At 42.5% G+C, this 21,792-nt stretch overlaps 1 protein-coding gene across 1 annotated transcript in view; it reads right to left on the reverse strand.

Annotated features, from left to right (window-relative positions):
- Window positions 1-21,792, reverse strand: part of HHAT (hedgehog acyltransferase) — a 501,005-nt gene that overhangs the window by 378,324 nt on the left and 100,889 nt on the right. The window contains exon 5 of the mRNA XM_006834198.1: window positions 13,418-13,633. Within this exon, the coding sequence (XP_006834261.1) occupies window positions 13,418-13,633 (216 nt within the window). The remainder of the gene's footprint in view (window positions 1-13,417; window positions 13,634-21,792) is intronic.

Here is a 21,792-nt window from a genome sequence, read left to right on the forward strand (position 1 = left end):
AAAAAAAAAAAAAAACACTGTAGAGATTACATATGATTAAGTATATAAAGTACTAAGTACAGAGCCTGGCACATAAAAAGCCCTGAATAATTGGTAGCCAATATCTGATAAGGAGTCCCTGGGTGGAACAGCAGTTAAGGCACCTGGCAGCTAACAGAATGGCTGGCAGGTTCAGTCGACCGGGGAACCTCAGAAGAAAGGCCTGGTGATCTACTTAGAAAATATCAGCCCTTGAAAACCCTACAGAGCACAGTTCTACTCTGACACACATGGACTTTTCAGAACTGATTCAATGGCAAACAACAATATTTGACAATTACTGCCTCTTCTGTGTACCTTATTTATAGTCTTTTCCCATGCTGTCTTAGACTACTAGCTACACGACCAAGTTAGAAGATGCTTTGACTCAAACACAGCAGCTGGGAGAGAGGTGTTTTGACTATTCATAGACAGAAAATACGGAGTGTATGCTACATATGTTTAGACAATGTTGTTGTTGTTAAGTGCCTTCGAGTTGGTTCCAACCCATAGAGACCCTGTACAGGGTTTCCGAGGCCGTAAATCTTTATGGAGCAGAATGCCTCATCTTTCTCCCAAGAACCGCTGGGAGTTTCAAACTGCTGACCTTGTCGTTCACAGCCCGATGTGTAACCACTACGCTACCAGAGCTCCAATACAGGCCCCCCAAAAGAAGTTCTACCAAGGCCAATTCTGTTCACAGCATTAGAAGTAATATGATATTGATCTCACCTCATTGCCTGTGGTTTAGGGATGCACAGCATGTTTTAAACTAAAGATTCTAAAATGCAGAATCAGCAAGCTATAAAAGTTTAAATGAATCCAATTCCAGTCTTAACCACTATACAAACACAAACACAGAGAAACAGGGAGCATGTACATTTTCTGAATCTCATAGTGACAAGCATCTGTCTAGAAGTGCAAAGGTAATGTGAAAGCAAAGATGATGAAGTTGATCCTGAACACATTAGTTGGTCTAGGGAATAGCTTTGATTTGGTGTTTGAGAATTAGTTAGGGCTCAAGACACTAAATATATAAGGAAGAGCCCATTCCCAAGAGAAGGTGAACTGGAAGTACTTTCTCTCCCTCAGAGGGAGGGGAGAATTATATACCAGGGGATTTGTTTTTATGCCATTTTGAAACTGACACATTCCACCATTTTCTTAAACCGTCCTCCTAAAGCAAGAAGCCAGGTTAAGAAATTCTGGCTGGGTTGGTATCACACTAATGACCTGAACAAATAGCTTTCCCTCTCAGCCAACCTTATAATGAGCAGCCAGGAAGAATACAGTGTCTGTATACGATTTGTTGAATATAAATCTGATCATCTGCCTTGTAAACTTTCACTCAATTCACAATAAAAAAAAAAAAAAAAAAAAAAGAACACAGTACCCACAAGTCTTATTTAGCTATGCCCAAGAAATTAAACTCTTTGGTAGAACTTTTGAAATGTATAGGAATTTCCTTTTCCTTGTAGTCTTCTGCAGTTCATGTCAGGAAAACATTTTGTCCAGTTATAACAACCTGCATGATTAAGAAACAACACTACAAGAATGCACAAACTTGCAGACAGTACCCATTTGACATAGCTTCAATGGTTTGATGATCACAACTCTACAATAAAAAGATTAAAATTTCTGATTAAGGAAACAAGTGTAAATTACTACGATTTGATGAACTTGACCTATACTTATGGATGTAGTAGCTCAAAATACCAACTGAGAGGGTATCATCACATCAAGGATCAATCCTATCCCCCTTGAACACAGGATTGATAGGGACACACAACTTAGACATTGGCTACCTAAAAATGCGGGAGGGGGGCAGCTATAAAGGCATCAACTGACTGGCTTACATGTTTTCAAGAGGGAGTTTAGTTTCTGAGTGCAGGGGAAGGTAGAATTATTCAATGAATACTTTTCACCTTGTCTAGATGGGTGGTGAAAGGAGATGGGGATAAGATTCTTATGATTCAATAGTAATTGTTATCATGATTAATTGTGATTGTCACAACTATAAAGGTAGAAGTTTTGTAACACAAAGGGGGGAGTAGTTAGTATGTTTCATTCCAGAAACAGAGAACTCCAGGGCCATCAAGGGAGACGAGCAAGAGCAGAATGTAGGACCCTAACCAGAGAAGCAGAGACACCAGAGATGGAGGGTAGAGATGATGACATGGAGAGAGAGAGCAGTGGAGGACTCTAGACTCAAGGACAGAGAAAGTGCTGGTGGTCAGGAGGCAGGTTTGCAGAATGTGCCCACTGGCTGGTTAAATGATTATATACTCCTGAGTATTTTTGTGTTACTTAAAAAAAACACACAAACAAACAGAAGGAATAGAAGCAAATACTGTTGAATGATGATGCATACAGGGGATTATAATCATTGCAATGAAACAAAATACAATAGGATGAGTGTAAAGCCAATGTTCTCTCATGTAAACTATCATTCAAGTCACAATAAAAATGTAAAAAAACAAAAGGAAAGGAACAACACAAACTTCCTTAAAGGACTCACCTGGCCAGTTTTGACAGGGGAGCTACTTGGATAGGGTTATTCAGGAAGGAAGATTAGACATCTGAAGATATATGCAGAACTGTATTGATCACAGTCAGCTGCAATTACAGCTACCCAAGTGTGAAACCATTAAATTAAAAATAGTTGTCAAGAGGATTCTGACCCATGGCATTCCCATTGTACGTCAGAATAGAACTGCTCCCCTTAGGGGTTTTCATGACTGTTTTTTTATTAGAAGCAGATGGTGAGGCTTTTCTTCCTAGGTGCCTCTGAGTGGAATGGAACCACCAACTAGCCACCAAACACATCAAACATTTGCACCATAATGACTCAATATGGACCTCTTTCTATGAATAAATTTGAAGATACTTTTCATTTGAATCCTTGCCTTAAGTGTGCACATTGAGAGACCCTGCAAAGTTGACAGCAATTGATCTTTAAGCTGGTGGATCACAAAAACCTCAGTGCAGAGGTACCAACTTACCAGGATACTTTCGGTCTGTATTGGACTGCAAACTCATTTTGAACTGCAAGGTCGACAGTTCAAATCCACCAACCGCTCCACCACTTGACAACATGAAAGATTGAGGTGCATTTGTATATTTTACTAATGTTGAGCATTTGGGCTGTTTTCGTTTTCTCTCTTCTCAATTTAACTGTTATTGTCAAGTGCTGTCAAGTCAGTTCTGACTCATAGTCACTCATAGTACAGGGTTCCTGAGGAGTGGCTGGTGGGTTTGAACCACAAATCTTATGGTTAGCAGCCCAGCACCACAACCATGAAATATATTTGTGTTCACTATGCATAAATAATGAAAGGCTGTACAGATACACACTAAAATGACACTTGTAGTAATCTTTGGATAGTAAGATTTGATGTTACTTCTACCATTAAAATTGATCATTTTTATAATCTGAGGAAAATGTAATGTAACTGAAGAACACTGTAGAGACATCAGTTGTTTGTGCTTATGAGGAAAATGTACTCAAAGTCCCTCTGTTTCTGAGCCATGCTTCTCAAAATGCCAGGCATTAGGATTTCCCAGCATCCACTACGACCAAGTGTTATTCTCTTTTATGCCAAACCTAACTTTATTCAACATCAATTCTCACCTCACTCTTAAGACTTTTCTTAGCTATGAACTGAGTATAGGAGTCTTGTGGTGGTGCTGTAGGATAAGCACCAGATTGTGAACTATAGGATCACAAGTTCAGTTCCCATAAAGACTTACAGCCTCGGAAACCCAATACAGAGTTGCTGAGTCGGTACTGACTCAATGGCAGCAGGCTCCTTTGGGTTTGGTACATATTGAGCATAGATCCCTGAGTGGCACAAATGGTTTATGTTCAGCTACTAATCAAAAGTTTGAGGATTCACAGTCACCCAGTGGTGCCATTGAAGAAAGCCCTGGCAATCTACTTCCATAAAGATGACAGCCAAGAAATCCTATGGGGCAGTTCTATTCTGTAAAGCATGGGGCTGCCATGAACAGGAATCAGCAGCAGGTTTCATTGTTTTGTTGGTTTATTCCCAATGCTTTGTTTATTCCCAATGCTTTGAAGCTCTCTCAAAAAAACTCCAGTTTGACCTAATGACCATCGGTCAAACCTATAATAAGGAACCAATGAAGAATACAGTATTCCACGAGTCTGTGGAGACTGGGAGAGTTTACATCAAAGCACCCCACAAGTCAGAAAGATATGAAGAATCACCAAAATCACTCCAGACCAATGGATGGGCATTTCTCAGCACCCCAAAGTCTTGGAAAGCATCAAGTCCGCTGGCTGAATGTGCTGATGGTTCAAAAGCAGTGTTGGCAGCAGACAATTCTCACTTGACTAAATGTCCCTAGTTCGTAAATAAGCAAGTCTACATGCTGCCTGCCCACCCCAAGCACGGCTTCTGCAGGCAGGACCTGCACCAGCAGCCCAGAGTGTCACTGTCACTGGAGATGTGATTCCCTCCCAGAGATCTGACAGCAGCTGCACAGAGGACCAACAGCCCATCAGGAAAACATCTCAGCAATCCCCTCTCTGCTCCTGGCAACCACATTGCAGGTTAATCCAGAGCTTTCAGTCCCCTCCCCAGACAATGTGCTGCCTGAAATGACACAAATATCTGTAATTAAGAAGAAACATGAGGTGCACTTTGTGGCTGATTGGCTTCCCACTAATGAGTTACCTACTCTCCCCAGGGCAAAATGTCCCCAGCAAGTTTAATAAGCAGTAATTATGTGTCACTACAGAAGCAACGTCGTCGTTTGATTTCTTGTTATGGTGTTAGAGGAGAACACTGAACGTGCCATGGGCTGCCAAAAGAACAAACAGATCCATGTTGGAAGAAGAGCTGCCAGAGTGCTCCTTGGAGGCCAGGATGGCCAAATTTCATCTCTCATACTTCAGACATATTGTCAGGAGGGACCAGTCACTGGAGAAGGATATCATGTTTGGTAAGGTGGAGGGTCAGAGAAAAAGAGGATGACCCCCAGCGAGATGGGTTGGCCAAGTGGGAGCATTGATGGACTCACGCGTGGCAACAAAAGTGAGGTTGGCCCAGGATTGGGCAGTGTTTCCTTCTGCTGTACATAAGGTCTCTATGAGTCGGTACCGACTCCATGGCACCTAACAAAAACAGGAGCAACAGGATGGACTAGCCATGGCAGTGTTGTCTGTCTGGTCTGCATGCCTCCTTATTCAGAGCAACAGAAATAGGAATTCCTTTAATTGTACAAATCAACGCCACAGAAGAAAAAAATCCCGTTTTCATCTTATTTGCTTTTTACCAAGGAAGAGGGAGAGGTTGTCTTTCTCAAGAGTCATGCCATTGCAATATATAGTTCATACATCCATCCCACCTAGCCAACTCCCTTTGATTTAAAAAAAGCAGAATGATTGTGCCTTGTCATTCCAGCAGGGCTAATGAGCAGGGCTGCTCGCTTGTCTGCATGCAAAGGATTTCATTTGAGAGATTTCAAACCCAGGGGAGTGCCAATCATCAGATCATGGGGACCCGCCATCAGTGGGAATTTTGAGTGAAGGCACCACTACAGTAAATTTATATGTATATGTGTGTCTGTATGTATGTATATCCTTGAACTCATCTGCAAAGTGCATTTCAGAATCCATTACATTTTAAAACCTCATTTCCTGCAAACTGCATAAAAATGGCTAAGCCTTTCTCTCTTTCACAGATAATGCTCAGGACTACAGACGGCAGCTCGCAAAGAGGAAAGATCTTTACCTTCACACTCCACTAATACATGTTTGGAAGAGCCAACCAAAAACCTGTACCACCTCCACTGCCAGCCCTCGTGCTTCTTTCTGCTTGGGTTTCGAGGCACTGTGGCCAGGAGTCTCTCTTTCAGTCATGATGGTGTCAAGTCATTTGGTGGCCACAGCGCATGTCCCTACTCCCCACACCAGCTGTCCTCCAGTCCACCCTGACTCACGGCAACTCCATGCCTATCTGAGTACAACTGGGCTCCATATGGTTTTCAATGGCTGGCTTTCAGAAGTAGGTCACCAGGCCTATCTACCAAGACACTCTTTGGTTAGTGGCTGAGAATATTAACTGTTTATGCCACTCTGGTACTCCCTACTTCCAGTAAATCATCTCCTAATGAAACCCTCATTGTCCATTTCTACAACCAGCCTGGCCACGGCTGGAGTAGGTAGACAGCTGCATTTGCCAGAACACTGGGGTCTGCAGTTCATATTGCTACCACAAGACCGTGTCTGGTCTGGCGTCTCCAGAGCCACATGTCCACCAAGTCACACTCCCTTTTCTAACTTGTATGAGGTTCATCAAATTGGCATGTCAAGACTCACGTCTTTATCGTCCTCCTTCCAATTTGCATTCTATTAGCCAGTTTTTGCCTTCGTTTCCTCATCTGTAAAATGGTAATGACGACAGAGTCTCTCTCTTCAGGGTGGCAGTGAGGATTAAATATGCCAGGACATGAAGAGTCTGGCTAAAAGCAAGTGCTCATTACGTATCATTTATTGCCATTTTTGTTACTCCAGGTGCTTTCTAGAACCAGAACAGATCCCAAAACCTAAACAGTTTGTCTGGGACACTGACTGCCAACTTAGCTCTTGTCTGCTACTTAGAGACAGGGCCTATTCTGAGCCCTGGATCTACCTGGGTTTCTCCTCCAATGAGATGGGATTATACATCAGCCCTTTTGAGGTCAACTATGGTCACTACCCAGAATCCCCTGCTGCTGTGTCCACCTACCAGACTGGCAACCTAGAGTTTTAGTTCTCACCTAAACTAACACTATCCACTGTCCCCAGAGAATTCCGACTCATAACAAGCCTAGAAGACAGCGTAGAACTTCTCTATAGGGCTTTCAAAACAGTAAACTTTTCTCCCGCATAACAACTGGTGGGTTTGAACTGCCAGCCTTGCAGCTAGGAGCCCAATGCTTAACCCACTACACTAACAGGGCTCCCAAAAAGAACACTAGACATAATAGTCATAGCTAACACATTGTTGATGTTGTCAAGTGCCATCGAGTCAGTTTGGCTAGCACATTAAAATGGTTCTAAATAGTGTTTAGAAAGGAGCTCGGGTAGCGTAGTGGTTACGAATCGGGCTGCGAACCTTAAGGTCAGCGGTTCGAAACTACCAGCCGCTCCGCAGGAGAAAGATGAAGCTTTCTACTCCTGTAAAGATTTACAGCCTCGGAAACCCTGTACAGGGTCGCTATGGGTCGGAACCGACTCGACAGCAGTTAACAACAACAACAACAAGAACAAATAGTGTTTAAGTAGGATCCTGTTGTTGCTGCTGCTAGTAAGTTCCATCAGAGTAGAACTGTGCTCCACAAGGTTTCCAGTGGCTGAGTTTTCAGAACTAGAGAGAGCCAGGCCTTTCTTCTAAAATGCCTCTGGGGAGACTCCAAGCACCAACCTTCCAGTGAGCATTCAGACATAGTAACCATTTGCACCCCCCAGGGACTCTTCTATTTTTTTTTTAAGATAGTGTTTATCTAAAGTCAATACACATTGCTGGTGGTGTGCCATGGAATCGGTTCTGAGGCTGCAAATCTTTACAGGAGCAGAAAGCCTTATCTTTCTACGGCAGAAAGACTTGTAGTTTCGAACTGTTGACCTTGAGGTTAGCAGCCCCATTTGTAACCACTATACTACCAGAGCTACCCAGGACACACTACCTATATAAAATCACTTACTCCTCACCACAGTCCTGTGAGGGAAGTACTACTATAGTTATTACTTCACTGCTAAGAGAAAAAACAGACACAAAAAAGTAGCTCACCAAATGCCCTCAGGCTGAAGCAGAGTAGGGAGTTAATCCCAGGGAGCTAAACTGCAGAGCCCACCTTCTTACCACCTTCCCATGTTCCCCATTTGAGTGTGGGCTCCCCATCCTGGGGTAGGAGCACAGCCCTCAGCCAAGAAAATTCCCCTGACCATCCACGCTCAGGCTCACCTTCTCCCCTAGAACTTCCTCCATTCCACAGAAATTCTCCCTACTCTACAATTCAACCTGTTCAAAGTAAGATGTGGCTCCTAACTCCACACTAAGCAGATAAGCAGTGTATCCTAACTATTGCTAGACCCTCTGGCCCCTGTCTCATCCCTGACTCAGAATCTGAGATCCACAGGCCCATGGGAGACATGTTGCTGAAAAGGAGCCCTGGCGGTATAGTAGTTAAGTGCTCAGTTGCTGATAGGTCCGAGGTTCCAACACACCAGGCACTCTAAGGGACAGAGATACAGCAGTCTTCTTTTGTAAAGATTACAGTATTGGAAACCCAGTAGGGCAGTAACACTGTTGGTGTATAGGGTCACTATGAGTTGGAATGGACTCAACAATAGATTTTTTGCTGAAACTCTAACTGCCATTAGAGATCCAGCCACTCTTCCAGTTAGGGTGCTTGTTGTTATGAAGTGCTGTCAAGTTGGTTCTGACCCATAGCGACCCTGTATAGGGTTTCCGAGCAGCAGCTGGTGAGCTGGAACCACCAACCATGCAGTTCAAACGACTTTGCAGTCTGGCGCATTAACCACACCAGGACTCCAGTTAGGATGATGGTGGTTATGTGCTGAGGAGTCGGTTCCGACTCCTAGCGACTCTGTACAGGGTTTCCAAGGCTGTGAATCTTTACTGGAGCAAAAAGCCTCATTCTCCCGCGGAACAGCTGGTAGTTTCAAACTGCTGACTTTGAGGTTCGCAGCCCGATTTGTAACCACTACGCTACCAGAGCTCCTTAGGTGCTAGGACCTTTTAAAAGGCAAATGTTTGTCTGTTCATAACTGACATATACAAATTTCACACGCCTTACATTACACCGAGCTACATAACTGAGTGAAAGACAGTCCTCCAGGGGCAGTTAGACAGTTCTAACAGTGTCCTTTTATTAACTGAGGTTTGCTGATTGCCAAGCAGGAGGTTGCATCATGGGTTACTCTTAGGGCTGTTAACCACAAGGTTGGTTTGAATCCACCAGTCGCTACATGGGAGAAAGATGAGGCTTTCTGCTTCCATAAAGATTTTCAGCCATAAAGGTTCTGAACCCTATACAGGGTGGCTATGAGTTGGAACCGACTCAGCAGCATACAACAACAATCCTTGTATAGGCAGCTGAGTTGTTAACCACTCTGCTGGTTCAAACCTACCAGCTGCTCGCTGGGAGAAAGATGTGGTTTTCCTTCCACCCCTCTTGGCCTCTCCGAAGGAATCCTTTCATGCACTTGTTGTTGTTGTTAAGTGCCGTCGAGTCAATTCCATCCAACCCATAGTGACTCTGTATAGGGTTTCCAAGGAGCCGCTGGTAAGCTTGAATGAGCAACCTTGCAGTTCAAACAACTTTGCAGTCTGGCCCATTAACCCACAGCGCCACACCAAGACTCCTTTCATTCACTATTGTTGTGTGCTGTGGAGTCGATTCCAACTCATAGCGACCCTATACAGGGTTTCCAAGGCTGTAAATCTTTACAGGAGCAGAAAGCCTCATCTTTCTCCCACGGAATAGCTGGTAGTTTCAAACTGCTAAACTTGAGCCCAATTCATAACCACTACACTACCAGAACTCCTTCTTTCATGCACTAGATCACCTTATTTTAACCCCTCCCCCTTTGCACCCCTTTTTCCTGTAGGATGTAAACACCCCAACTAGCACCTTCAGTAAATACAGAAACCTCTTGGCACTGTTTCTTTGTCCTGTAGTTACTGAACACCTTTCCTTTTCTTGCCTTTTGGGGGAATATTCTCAGACCACAGAAAAGAGTTTTAATTTGCCTGTCCGAGTTCTCTGCTTTCAGCAACTGCATCTCTGCTTTGGAGATGGGTGAGACATAGAAGCAACTCAGGGTCTCTATGTCTGAGACCCTCTAAGAAGAAACCACCCAGACTGAGGAGAAGACCCTTGGCTAAGAACAGTAGCCCCCTCAAAGCTCGCCTCGGTATAACACAGTTAGGAGCCTACGGCAAACCTGTAATATCCCAGCTCTACTCAAAAAAGTACAATTTGAAAGGAGACAGTCAGAACAAAAAATAAATAAAGATTATTTTACATAATAGCAAAATGTAGACACCATAAGGAAAAGCTCCTAGTAGAAAACAGGTAGATAGAAAATGTGTCTGCCTAGTGAATTCAGTCTATGTTCACTCTGACAATTAGGATCAGGACTCAGGAGAGGTATGTATGTTGGTTTGGTCTAAAAGATACTGATTGGAAAATTCAGAATTCAAACCCCACAATAGCGAGGAGATTGTAAAAGATATAAAACATGGCATGCCTGAGCCCACCTATACTGTGCTTGAGACCAGATTGATTCAAAGTCCCTTCCTCACCCTTTCTGAGGAAGCTCGGTCACAAGGTCCTAAAACCAGAGTCCCTGGGGGTATAAACAGTTAAGGCTCTGGTTGCTAACTTAAAAGTTGGAGGTTTGAGTCTACCCAGAGACAACTTAGAACAGGAGTGGTGTTGCTGTTTTTAAGTGCCTTCAAGTTGGTTCCAACTCAGTGATCCTGTATAGAGATTCCAAGGAGCAGCTGGTGAGTATGAACCTCTGACCTTGTGGTTCAAAACAACCCTGCAGTCCAGTATTTTATCCCTACAGTGTCATACCAGGACACCTTAGAACAGGGATAGGGAACTATTTGTCTGACAACATTTATAATATCATTCATGGGCCATACAAAATTATCATCTTAAAAATTAGCCTGCTATAATATATTTGGTCAAACATTTAACTAACTCACCCCTAATGTGATGGCTGCAACTGTGGGTGACCTGGCAGGGTCAAACCAAATGATTTCATGGACCTTATATGGCCCTTGAAGTCCTGATGTGGAGCTGTGGGATAGTGCACTGGGGACTGTAATGTCAGTTTAGACCACAAAGTTGGCTGTTCAAACTCACCAGCTTCCCCTTGGAAACCCGAGACAGGGTTGCTATGAGTCGGAACAAATTTGACAGCATTTAACAGCAACATACAGCCTATGGGCTGGAAGTACCCCACCCCTGTCTTAGAAGAAAGACCTGGTAATCTACCTCTATAAAACCTGCAGAGCACAGTTCTTCTCTGACATACATAGGGTCACCATGAGTTGGGGGTCAACGTCACAGTAATTGGTTACTGGTTGTCGAACTCAGAATCCCTTGAAGGGCTAGTTAAAGCACATTCCTGGGCTCCACCTCCACAGTTTCTAATTCAGCAGCTTTAGAATGTGTGGCACTGCAGGATAAGCACTGGACTACTCACCACATGGTTCAGTGCTTACCCTGTAGCACCTCACATACTATAGCTGACTTAAGACAGCAACAAGGTTAAGATGTCCTGGCAGCACAACCACTTAAACTCTCTGCTGCTAAACAAAAGGATGGCGATCGGTACCCACCCAGGAAAAAAAGACCTGGCAATCTCTTTCTATAAAGATCACAGCCTAGAAACCCTGTGCAGCAGTTCAAGTCATCTGACTTGACAGCACACAACAGGTTAACGAGCCTTGGTGGTGCACCAGTTCAGCTCTTAGCTGCTCAGTGAAAGGTCGGCAGTTCAAGCCCACTCAGCAGCTCTGCAGAAGAAAGACCTGGTGATCTGTTCCCACCAAGACTGTAGGCTCGGAAACCCTATGAGGTCACACTAAACTGCCACATGGGGTGCCCATGAATTAGAGTTACTTTCACAGCATCCACCACCACCACCTTAGATGAATCACCTTAAAAAGCATGTTCCATGGAGCTAGCTTTGGCTGAGAAAAAGTTCTAAATTGGGGAGGAAGGATGAGGAGAGAGAAAAAAAAGACAGATTGAGATGGAGTTTCAGACAAGGATACTGTCCATAGAATTCGGCACAGACACCTAGCCCCAGATACATGCTATTGCTTCAGAATATTTTAATCCGCGCTCCGCTGCTTCCTTCAGCTCTGCTCTGTGCTCTCATCTAGGCAGGCCTCAATAAAATTCCCCAGACTATGGCAGAGATATTTAACTGCTTGTGAAATTAAAAATGGAATACACTGTTTGTCATCCAACATCTTCAAGAGTTTCTCTTTCCGTTTTTTTCAAATGATACTGCCAGAATGCATTTTTTACTTTTTCTAGGATTTCACTGCAGTGCAGACTCCAACCTCAAGTTTCTAACCTCAGTTACTAACCCTGGTTGTCACGATATACCAAGAATCAAAGTGGGAACTCTCAGAGCTGAAACATATAGTCGAGGGTCAGTCAAAAACTACTGCTACAAAATCAAAGCCATCTTTATTAAACAAAACTATCAAAATGTGAACTGTGGTTTCACAACATATCCTCCCTTCTAGGTCTATACACTTCTGAAAGTGATGTTTCCATCTCTCTAATCTTTCCCTAAGGAATTCTGTGATCTTCAATTTGTACCACATCAAAATCACAGTTTGGGTATCCTTGGGGGACTCAAATGGTGTTCTTTTGGAATGTACTCTGAGTTTGGGGAACCAAAATAAAGTCTGAAGGGGCAAAACTAGGCTGTAGGGTGGATGGGGTAGAGTTTGCCAAAGAAATTCTCACAGGACAGTCCTTGCTACCCTTGAAGAATAAGTAGGTACATTTTGTGATGGAAAAAACTTCCTTGGCACGTTTTCTGATCTTTTTTCTCACAATTGCAGTTTTCAATTTTCTTAAGCCTTCTTCATAACAAGCCTCCATGACTGTCCTGTGTCCTTCAAGAAAATCTTTCCAGTTAACCCCTTGGGAATCCCAATAAAACAAGTATCCTTCCTTCCCTCTGAGCTGCCATCTCTGGCTTGAATTCATCTCTGATGTCTTCTCGACCTTCCTCAACACGCCTGATCCATCTAAAAACTGCTGTTTAACGTGGGATCGCATTTTTGTAAAGTTGCTGCCAAGTTTCAAAGATTTGGAAGCATATCCATTTGAGTTTTGTTAAAATTTAGCTATTAGCCCTGACTTCAAGATTGACTCCCTTTTCACCCCAAAGCACAAAAAGCATCCTTTTATTGAAGGTACCCTGACGAGAGTAAGACAAGTTTATTACTCAGAGAACTTGTCTGCAGCCATCCACTAACCAGAGACACACGTGTAAACACGTTTTGTTTGGAGTCACCCCGTGAATGTCCGAAATAGAACCATAGCAGCAATACTTTGTGACTTACCCTCATATAATAGACAGGTTGACCTTTCTTTTGAAGATTTTTGTTCCCCTAAATATTTCATTTATTATGTCAAAAATCAAGGCAATTAACAGGCAAGACAATGATTTGATTTGTCTTTTTTTAACTTGTGGGAATCAATAGTATGTTTTCAAGGTGGGGCACAGATGAATGAAAAGGTCCAGGAGTCACCTAGACTACCACATCCAGGCGACAGGCTCAATTTACAGAATCCCAGGTCACCCCCCAGTGGACTCTACCTGTTTGATGAACTCCGGGAAGCTGAGGATGGGACCGTTGTGGAAGACTGGGTAATAGAAGACATAGGCCAACATCCAGGGGAAGGAGTAGGAAGCACGCTCTGTGGGCAGCTGCTGCCAGCAAGATTCGAGGCTGAAGCTGGTGTAGTAGAGGCAGCGAACAGTCAGTGTGAACTGCAGTAAGTAATACTCGTTTTCTGTCTGGTACCACCTTCTCTGCAAAGTCAAAAGGAAAAACCTGTCATTAACTGGCAGGGAGGGTGTGGCAGTCAATGTTTTGTGCCAATTTGATTTGGCCAGGATTCTCAGTGGTTCCACAGTTAAGATGCAGTTATCACCTCTATGATGAAATCTCATAGGATGCAATCAACCCCATGATGTGATTGGATGTGATCCACTCTGATCTAATGATCCTGTGTGTTATAACTCCTCACTTCTATGGTGATAATGAGGCCAGATGCAATCTACAGGATGAGGCTGAATCTTGAGTCATTCTCTTCTGATATAAAAGGAGAGGGAAGTGAGCAGAGCTCACAGGGACCTACTACCACCAAGATAGAAGAGTTGGGATTTGTTTGTCCTTTGGATCTGGAGTGCCTGCACTGTGAAGCTCCTAGATTCCCAGGAGTGATTGATGCCAAAACACATAGCCTAGGGATGCTGGATTGCCAAGGGATGCTGGGCTTGCAGATGCTGAAAGGAGACCAGGACATTTCTCCAAAGGTGGTATGCTGAATTTGGGCTTTCAGCCTCTTAAACTGTGAGATAATAAATTTCTGTTTGTTGAAGCCATCCTTTTGTGGTGTTTTTGTGATAGCAACATTGGATAACTAAGATAGAGGGATCTCATCCAATCAACAAATACTGAATGCCATGTCCATCTTTATCTGAGAAGCCAAGAAGGTCCTGGAAAGGAGGTGGTTTTTTCTACATTCTGAGCAGTTGTACTATAAAGGAAGCCAAGCTGAACTCAAATTCTTACAAAGTCTAGACTTACTGAACTGTTGAGATAGAGGGCTCCTTGAGACTATCATGAGATACACTTTTAACCTTAAACCAAACTTGTCCACTTAGGTCACCTGTTAGCTAATTAATAGACTGGCTCATAAAATACAGTATTGTCCATGAGCAGTGAGTTCCTTTAAAAAATCATCTATAGGAACTTGACCTATAATTATGGATGTGTTGTTGTTGTTAGGTGCCATAGAGTCAGTACCGATTCATAGCAACCCTATGCACAACAGAACAAAACACTGCCCCGTCCTGGGCCAATGTCACAATTGTTGCCACGCTTGAGCCCACTGATGCTGCCATATTGTCAGTCCATCTCACTGGGGTCTTCCTCTTTTTCTCTGACCCTCCACCTTACCAACTCAAAATACCAACTGAGAGGGAAGGCATCTTCACATCAAGTATTGGTCCTATCCCCTATGTATACAGGGTTGATAGAGACGGGACAACTTGGACATTGGCTACCTAAAAAGGGGGGTGGGGTAGGGGAAGCTATAAAGGCACAAAGTGACAGGTTTACAAGTTTTCAAGAGGGAGTTTAGTTTCAGAGTGTTGGGGGGTGGGGGAGGTAGAATCCCCAGTGGATAGTTTATATCTTGTCTAGATGGGTCTGGTGAAAAGAGATGGGGATAAGATTCTTATGATGCAATAGTGAATAACTGTTATCATGACTAATTGCAACTGTCACAACCGTAGGGGTAGAAATTTTATAACAAAAAGAGGGGAGTAGTTAATCCTACAGTCCAGGAACAGAGACCATAGCGTTTAATGCTGTCCCATAGCGTTTCCAATGCTATAAATCTTTATGAAAGAAGATTGCCACCCTAGGACCATCAAAGAAGAAGAGCATGAGCGGAATGTGGGACCATATCCGGAGAAGCAGCAACATCAAGGATGGAGGCAGAGATGAGGACATGGAGAGAGAGAGAGCAGCTGAGGATTCTAGACTCATGGAAAGAAAAAGATTGAAGAACGGGGGCCAAGAAGCAACCTAAGGGTTTTGGGGAAAAACCCACAAAAAAAAAAAAAAAAAAAAAGGAAAGGAAACAAAAAACGGTGAAAGAACAAGCAAGGAAAAAAAAGGAAACAATGCAAAGAAAACAAGAAGGGAAAAACAAAGAACCTCCAAGGAAAAAAACAACCAATCAAAAAAAAAAACTTAAAAAAAAAATTTTTTTAAAGATTACCTCTAGCTTGCTAAATTTAGGGTGTGGAAAAGTCCAAAATAAGACTATTCCATGAGTAATTGTCCTAGAAAAAAAAAAAAAAAAAAGAATCATCTATAGGAGACCAAGTGGTCAAAAATTACTCTAAAGCAAAGATGGGAAAATAAAGGGGGGCAAGAAGAGTAGACCACTGGAAATGGTGTAACCAGAACAGAAAAGAATGATGACCCAAATAAAAAACCCAGTGCTGCTGAGTCAACTCACAGAGACCATAGAAGACAGGGTACAACTGCCCCATAGCATTTCCAAGGCTATAAATCTTTATGAAAGAAGACTGCCACAAATTCTCCTGGAGCAGATGATGGGTTCAAACTTCTGAGCTTTCAGTTAGCAGCTGAGCATTTTAACCACTGTCCCACCAACCTCCTTACTAGCAAATTCTAAATTTTGCATCTCGATTGCCCAGTACTTGGCTGCATTAGCATCTGTCTTTGTATCTGACTTCCTAGAAAGTCAGAGAGTCTTCAAGTTCTGAGACCAAATACCTTCACAACTGGATCAATAAATGGTATTGTGATAACTGGAGGAAAGATTAAAGTTGTCAAGGATTTCATTTTACTTGGATCTGCAACCAACACCCATGGAAGTAGCAGTCAAGAAATCAAAAAAAAAATTATTACACTGGGAAAATCTGCTGCAATTCTGGAAAATTCATTAGCATGCTAAAAAGCAAAGATGTCACCTGAAGACTAGGGCATGCCTGACCCAAGCCATGATCTTTCCTATGCGCTCATATGCATGAGAAAAGTGGGTAATAAATAATGAAGGTTAAAAAAGAATGGATACCTCTGAATGACTGTGTTGTCTAAAAATCTTGAAAGTACCATGGACTGCCGGAAGAACAAATAAATGCATGTTGGAAGAAGTCCAGTCAGATTGTTTCAGGAAGCCAGGATGATGAGACTCAGTCTCTTCTACTTTGGACCTATTATCAGGAGGAACCAGTCCTTACAGAAGGACATCATGCTTGGTGACACAGAGAGTCCATGAAAAAGAGGAAGATACTCAACGAGATGGACTAACACACTGGCTGAACAAAGGGCTGAAACACAGCATCTGTGAGAATGACAGAGGACTGGGCAGTGTTTCATTCTGTTGTCCATGGGGTCACTATGAGTTGGAGTTGACTCCATGGCACTTAATCAAAAAAAGGCGTCCCTGTGTGATGTAAACAGTCAATGTGCTCAGCTCCTAGCTGAAAAGTTAGACCTAGTGATCAACTTTAAAAAAAAAAACAAAAAACAAAAAACAAAAACCAACCATTGAAATCCCTAAGGAGCACATACCTACTTTGACACACACATGGTTACCATGAGCTGAAATCAACTTAACAGCAATTGGTTAACTGGTTATACAGATTAAACATCTAGGAGAGAGGAGGGAATTGTTCTTTTACTCCCAAGGGTCTTTTCAAGGAGCTCTGATAGCATAGTTGGGCTGCTAAGCTTTCTACTCCTGTAAAGATTTACAACCTCAAAAAACCCTATATGGGGGTCTCTGTGAGTAGGAACTGACTTGGTGACATATAACCACCAGCAACACCAAGGGTCTTTTGGGGGAGTACTGTGGTGTTGTAATAAGCACTGGATTGCTAACCACAAAGTTGGAGGTTTAAGTCAACCAGCTGCACTGTGGGAGAATCATAGGCTCTCTGCTCCCATAAAGATTTACAGCCTCGGAAAACCTATAGAGGGTCGACAGCACCTAACAACAAGTAACAAAGGGAGACTTTCCAAAGAAAAAGTAACCACTGAGCAGTTTCAAATCCATATCCAGAATTTCACTACTTTCCAGAATCAGATGATGAACTACCAAGAGGCTGTTCAAATCAAGAGAACTGCGTGCGTATGGAAGCCCAAAGCAACTAGTTTCTCGTCATTTACTCATCTCTTCTGCAGTATTTTTCAAACGACCAATCTGCATAACAAATGAAATATCCATTCATACAAAGATCCATAACTGATGCTAGCTGTCCTCAAACAGACGGCAAATACAGTTGTATTTTTCTACAGTTGTGTTTTCTACAGTTGTGAGGTCCCCAGAAAAGTTAGGAGTAAATTTACTTTTATTGTACAAATCCTCTTTTAGAACACTGGAAAGACAGTACCTAAACAATTGCCTTGTTAATATTTCTGGGGAAATTTATTAAGTTGTTGTTGTGGTTGTTGTTAAGTGCTGTTGAGTCAGCTCCAACCCATAGCAACCCTGTATAAGGTTTCTAAGGAGCGGCTGGTGGGTTTGAACTGCCGACCTTGTGGTTCAAACTGGCCTTGCAATCCAGTGCATTATCCTGCAGCACCACATTAGGACTCCTTTATTAAGATACCTCTGTCTAATTTACTCACATAAGGCCAGTTTTTATATATGTGCTCACAGTATTAGCTACAGTTCGTTGGTGAGGTGGCATAAAAATTAAGATCACATAACAGCAAGAAATAAAACTTGTACTTTTGTGTTTGAGATCTTAAAAGCTTGTGGATGGTTATCTAAGATGCACATATTGGTCTCTAATCATCTGGAGAAAAAGAGAAGGAACAAATTCCAAGAATCAGAGAAGGAAATGGAATACAAGACTAATTGTCTCCATAAACCACAGTCTCCTTTACCGTGAGACCAGAAGAATGAGCTAGTGCCCAGCTAGCACCACTGAACGTTCTGCCCAAGATCAGAATAGTTGGATGTGATAGAAAAGAAGAAAAATGTGGAAACAGAACTCCAAATTCTCAAAGACTCCAGACTTACAGCATCGAATGATCCTGGAGAAATCCCTAAAACTATTGTCCAGAGATATTCTCTAGACCTTGAAGCAAACTACCCCTTAAAATCACCTTTTGACTAAATAACAAGTTAGTTCAAAAAAAGTAAAAGCTAATGGGAATATTGACACAATGTGAAGAACAGAATCCACATCGCCGTGTGCACTGTGTATACAGCATGTGGAAACTATCAAAGGGGATCTTGTTTCATTGTGCACACATTCACAATAAAAGATTACTTTTTAAATACATAACATAAAGCACCTAACAGAGGAGATTTTCCCCAGCCATCGTTTTTATTACTATAACTACAAACAAACATTTCATTGCTACCTTTAAAAAAAAGTAACTGGATTTACAAAGCATGACAATTTTTACAACATTGCTTGTAATAAATTACTTTGTTTGATCTCCAGAACAGCCTCATGAAGAAAGTAGTTTCAGATAATGGAATTAAGGTTCACAGGTCAGATGTCTTCTGACAGTCTGAAGAGTGGGTTAGTGAATAAAAGAACTGAGGAAACAAATCATCTAGTGGCTCTTGGGCCAGGTTCTTCCTCATCACTACGTTGATCCTAAATACACCAATCATAAGTGCCAGAAAGTGAACGAATGAACTACAGAATTAACAAAAAAATGAGTACACAAACAATAAACACATCTAGGAGTTCCAATTTCACTATGATGAAAGAAAAGATTTTTAGATTTTCCAAAGATTTCTCCATGCAAGGAATATTTCCAAGGTGTGGTTAAGAAATTAAGTAGTGCCTCATGCACAAAGACACAGATCTATTAGCATCAGTTACTATTCAGAGAGCTGCTGGCTCTCATGCCTGGGAAAAAGGAGCAATAACATCGAAGTGGCCAGCATCATATGGAAAATATTGAGCACTGCATACACCCATCCCTCTCCCTAGCTTCTTAAAATCTCCACACAAGGGACATTCCCTCCAGAAATGGGCATCTGCAGAAGGCCTGCTTGAATAGATTCTTCTACTTAGCCCCATGGGAAAATACAAAAGGCCCAGGAAACACTACACTATTCTTCAAAGCATTTATATACTAGTCTGTTAAGACCAGATGAATGGGTCACTTCATCATGCAGACAGCCGGTAACTATGCTATATCATGCAACAGTAACACAAGAAATCTGTAGCTAGCAAAGTCTAGCACTACTGAAGCCCAGTAAAAAAGTTACCATCAAATCAACTTCCAACTCATGATGACCTCACATATGTCAGAATAGAACTGAGCTCCATAGGGTTTTCAATGGCTGGTTTGTGGCAGGAGGAAGGGTCAATCACCAGGCCTTTCTTCCATGGTGCTTTTGGGTAGGCTTGAACCTCTAATCTTTTGTTTAGCAGCTGAGTATGTTACCCATTTTCACCACCCAGAGAGGGAAAAAAGTAAATATACAAAGACAGCCTAGATCCTGAGTGATCCTACTGAACCCTAAACTTGGGTTATACAAGCAGGGCTACGACCGACATTCAAGTTACCAAGACAACCAGACAGTCTGGAGCTGTTCAGGGGATGCTGCTCACTACACAGATGATGAGAGAACATATCACAAAACTACAAAACTGAGTACACAAAGAGTTCATTAATGAATGCAATCAGCTTAGCATTGCACTAAAGTCCTAAACTCAGGGTACCATCTCTGCCTCCTAGCATCCCCTGGGCCAAAGCTGGGGTTCACTCACAAAATAAAAATTCACTCTTCATGTGACCAAGTAAAAATATAAACTCCTATAAAACAAACTTCTACTAATGTGTACAAAAGCTCTACAGACGTGAGGTTTTGAGCCTATGTCCATCTCCATTTATGTAAACAATTAATATATCAGTGAATTTGCCAAGAAAGCTTGGTCTGTACCCTTTGGGGGCAAAACATGTTGTTTTTACTTTCTAAATTCAAAGAGTTTCCAGTGGGTATGTGAATAAGTATTCAATAAATCTGCTTGATCATCTAAGAAGTATAATACCCTCCTTATTGTCTCAGGGATTTTTGTGGATATCATATGCAATAAAGAACATGAGTTGTTGTTGTTAAGTCCCATAGAGTCAGCTCTGACTCATAAGGATTCTTTATAGGTTCTCCAAGGAGTGGCTGATGAATTTGAACCGCTGACCTTGAATTCAAACTAACTTTACAATCAACCATATTATTCCGCAGCACCACACCCTATAAATTAACGAGCACTCTACAGATAAATTGTACTAAATGCCGGGGGCTATTACTTTCTTTTCCCTTGAATCTTCATTCCATATCGGACTTTCATGCCTACCAAACTGAAAAAAACACTTGGGCAATTCCAAGGGGTTAGGATTTTGTTGTTGTTGTTATTAAGTGCTGTTGTGTCCATTTTGACTCATAGCGACACTAAATTATTAGAGTATCAGAGGCTAGTAAATCTTTACGGGTGCAGAAAGCCTCATCTTTCTCCCAGTATATTTGAACTGCAGACCTTGTGCTTAGCAACCCACCTAGAAACCCACTACACTCCCAGAACTCCTTACACCAGGAAATGTTTTTGTTACCAAGGGCTGTTTAGTGAGTTCCAACTCAGAGGTACCCTGTTCAGGGTTTCCAAGGAACAGCTGGTGGGTTTAATCTGCCAACCCTGTGGTTAGCAGTCTAGTGCTTACCCTACAGCGCCACACCAGGATATGTTGTTGTTGTTACTGTGTGTTACTGAGCCGGTTCCAACTCACAACAACCTCGCATACGGTTTCCAAGGAGCAAGCTGGTAGGTTTTAACTGCTGGCTTTGTGGTTAGCAGTCCAGCGCTCATCCTACAATGCCACACACCAGGACATGTTATTCAGTACCACTGAGTCAGTTCTGACCCATAATGACCTTGGCTAGGGTTTCCAAGGTGGTTTTGAACCACCAATCTTGCGGTTAACAGTCCAGTGCGGATCCTACAGCGCCACACCAGGACTCCACCCACCAGGATATGTTGCTATTGTTAAGTGCTATTGAGTCAGTTCTGATTCATAGCGACCCTGTATAGGGTTTCCAAGGAGCTGCTGATAGTTTAAACCACCAACCTTGTGGTTACTTCAGTGCATTTCTTACAGCGCCACACCAGGACTCCATACCAAGATATTGTTTGTTAGTGGTGAGCGCCATCGAGTTGGTTCCGACTCACAGCGACCACGTGTAGTTTCCAAGGAGTAGCTGGTGAGTTTGAATTGTTGACCTTGAGGTTCAAACTGATCTTATGGTCCAGAGCTTATCCTATAGCACCACACCTGGTGGTGGTGGTGGTGGTGGTGGTGGTGGTCTTGCAGAGTCAGTTCTGACTCACAGCGAACCCTGTACAGGGTTTCCGAGGTTGTAAATATTTACAGTAACAGAAAGCCTCATCTTTCTCCC

The sequence above is a fragment of the Chrysochloris asiatica genome, unplaced genomic scaffold, assembly GCF_000296735.1.
Source record: "Chrysochloris asiatica unplaced genomic scaffold, ChrAsi1.0 scaffold00009, whole genome shotgun sequence".
Classification (NCBI taxonomy): Eukaryota; Metazoa; Chordata; class Mammalia; order Afrosoricida; family Chrysochloridae; genus Chrysochloris; species Chrysochloris asiatica.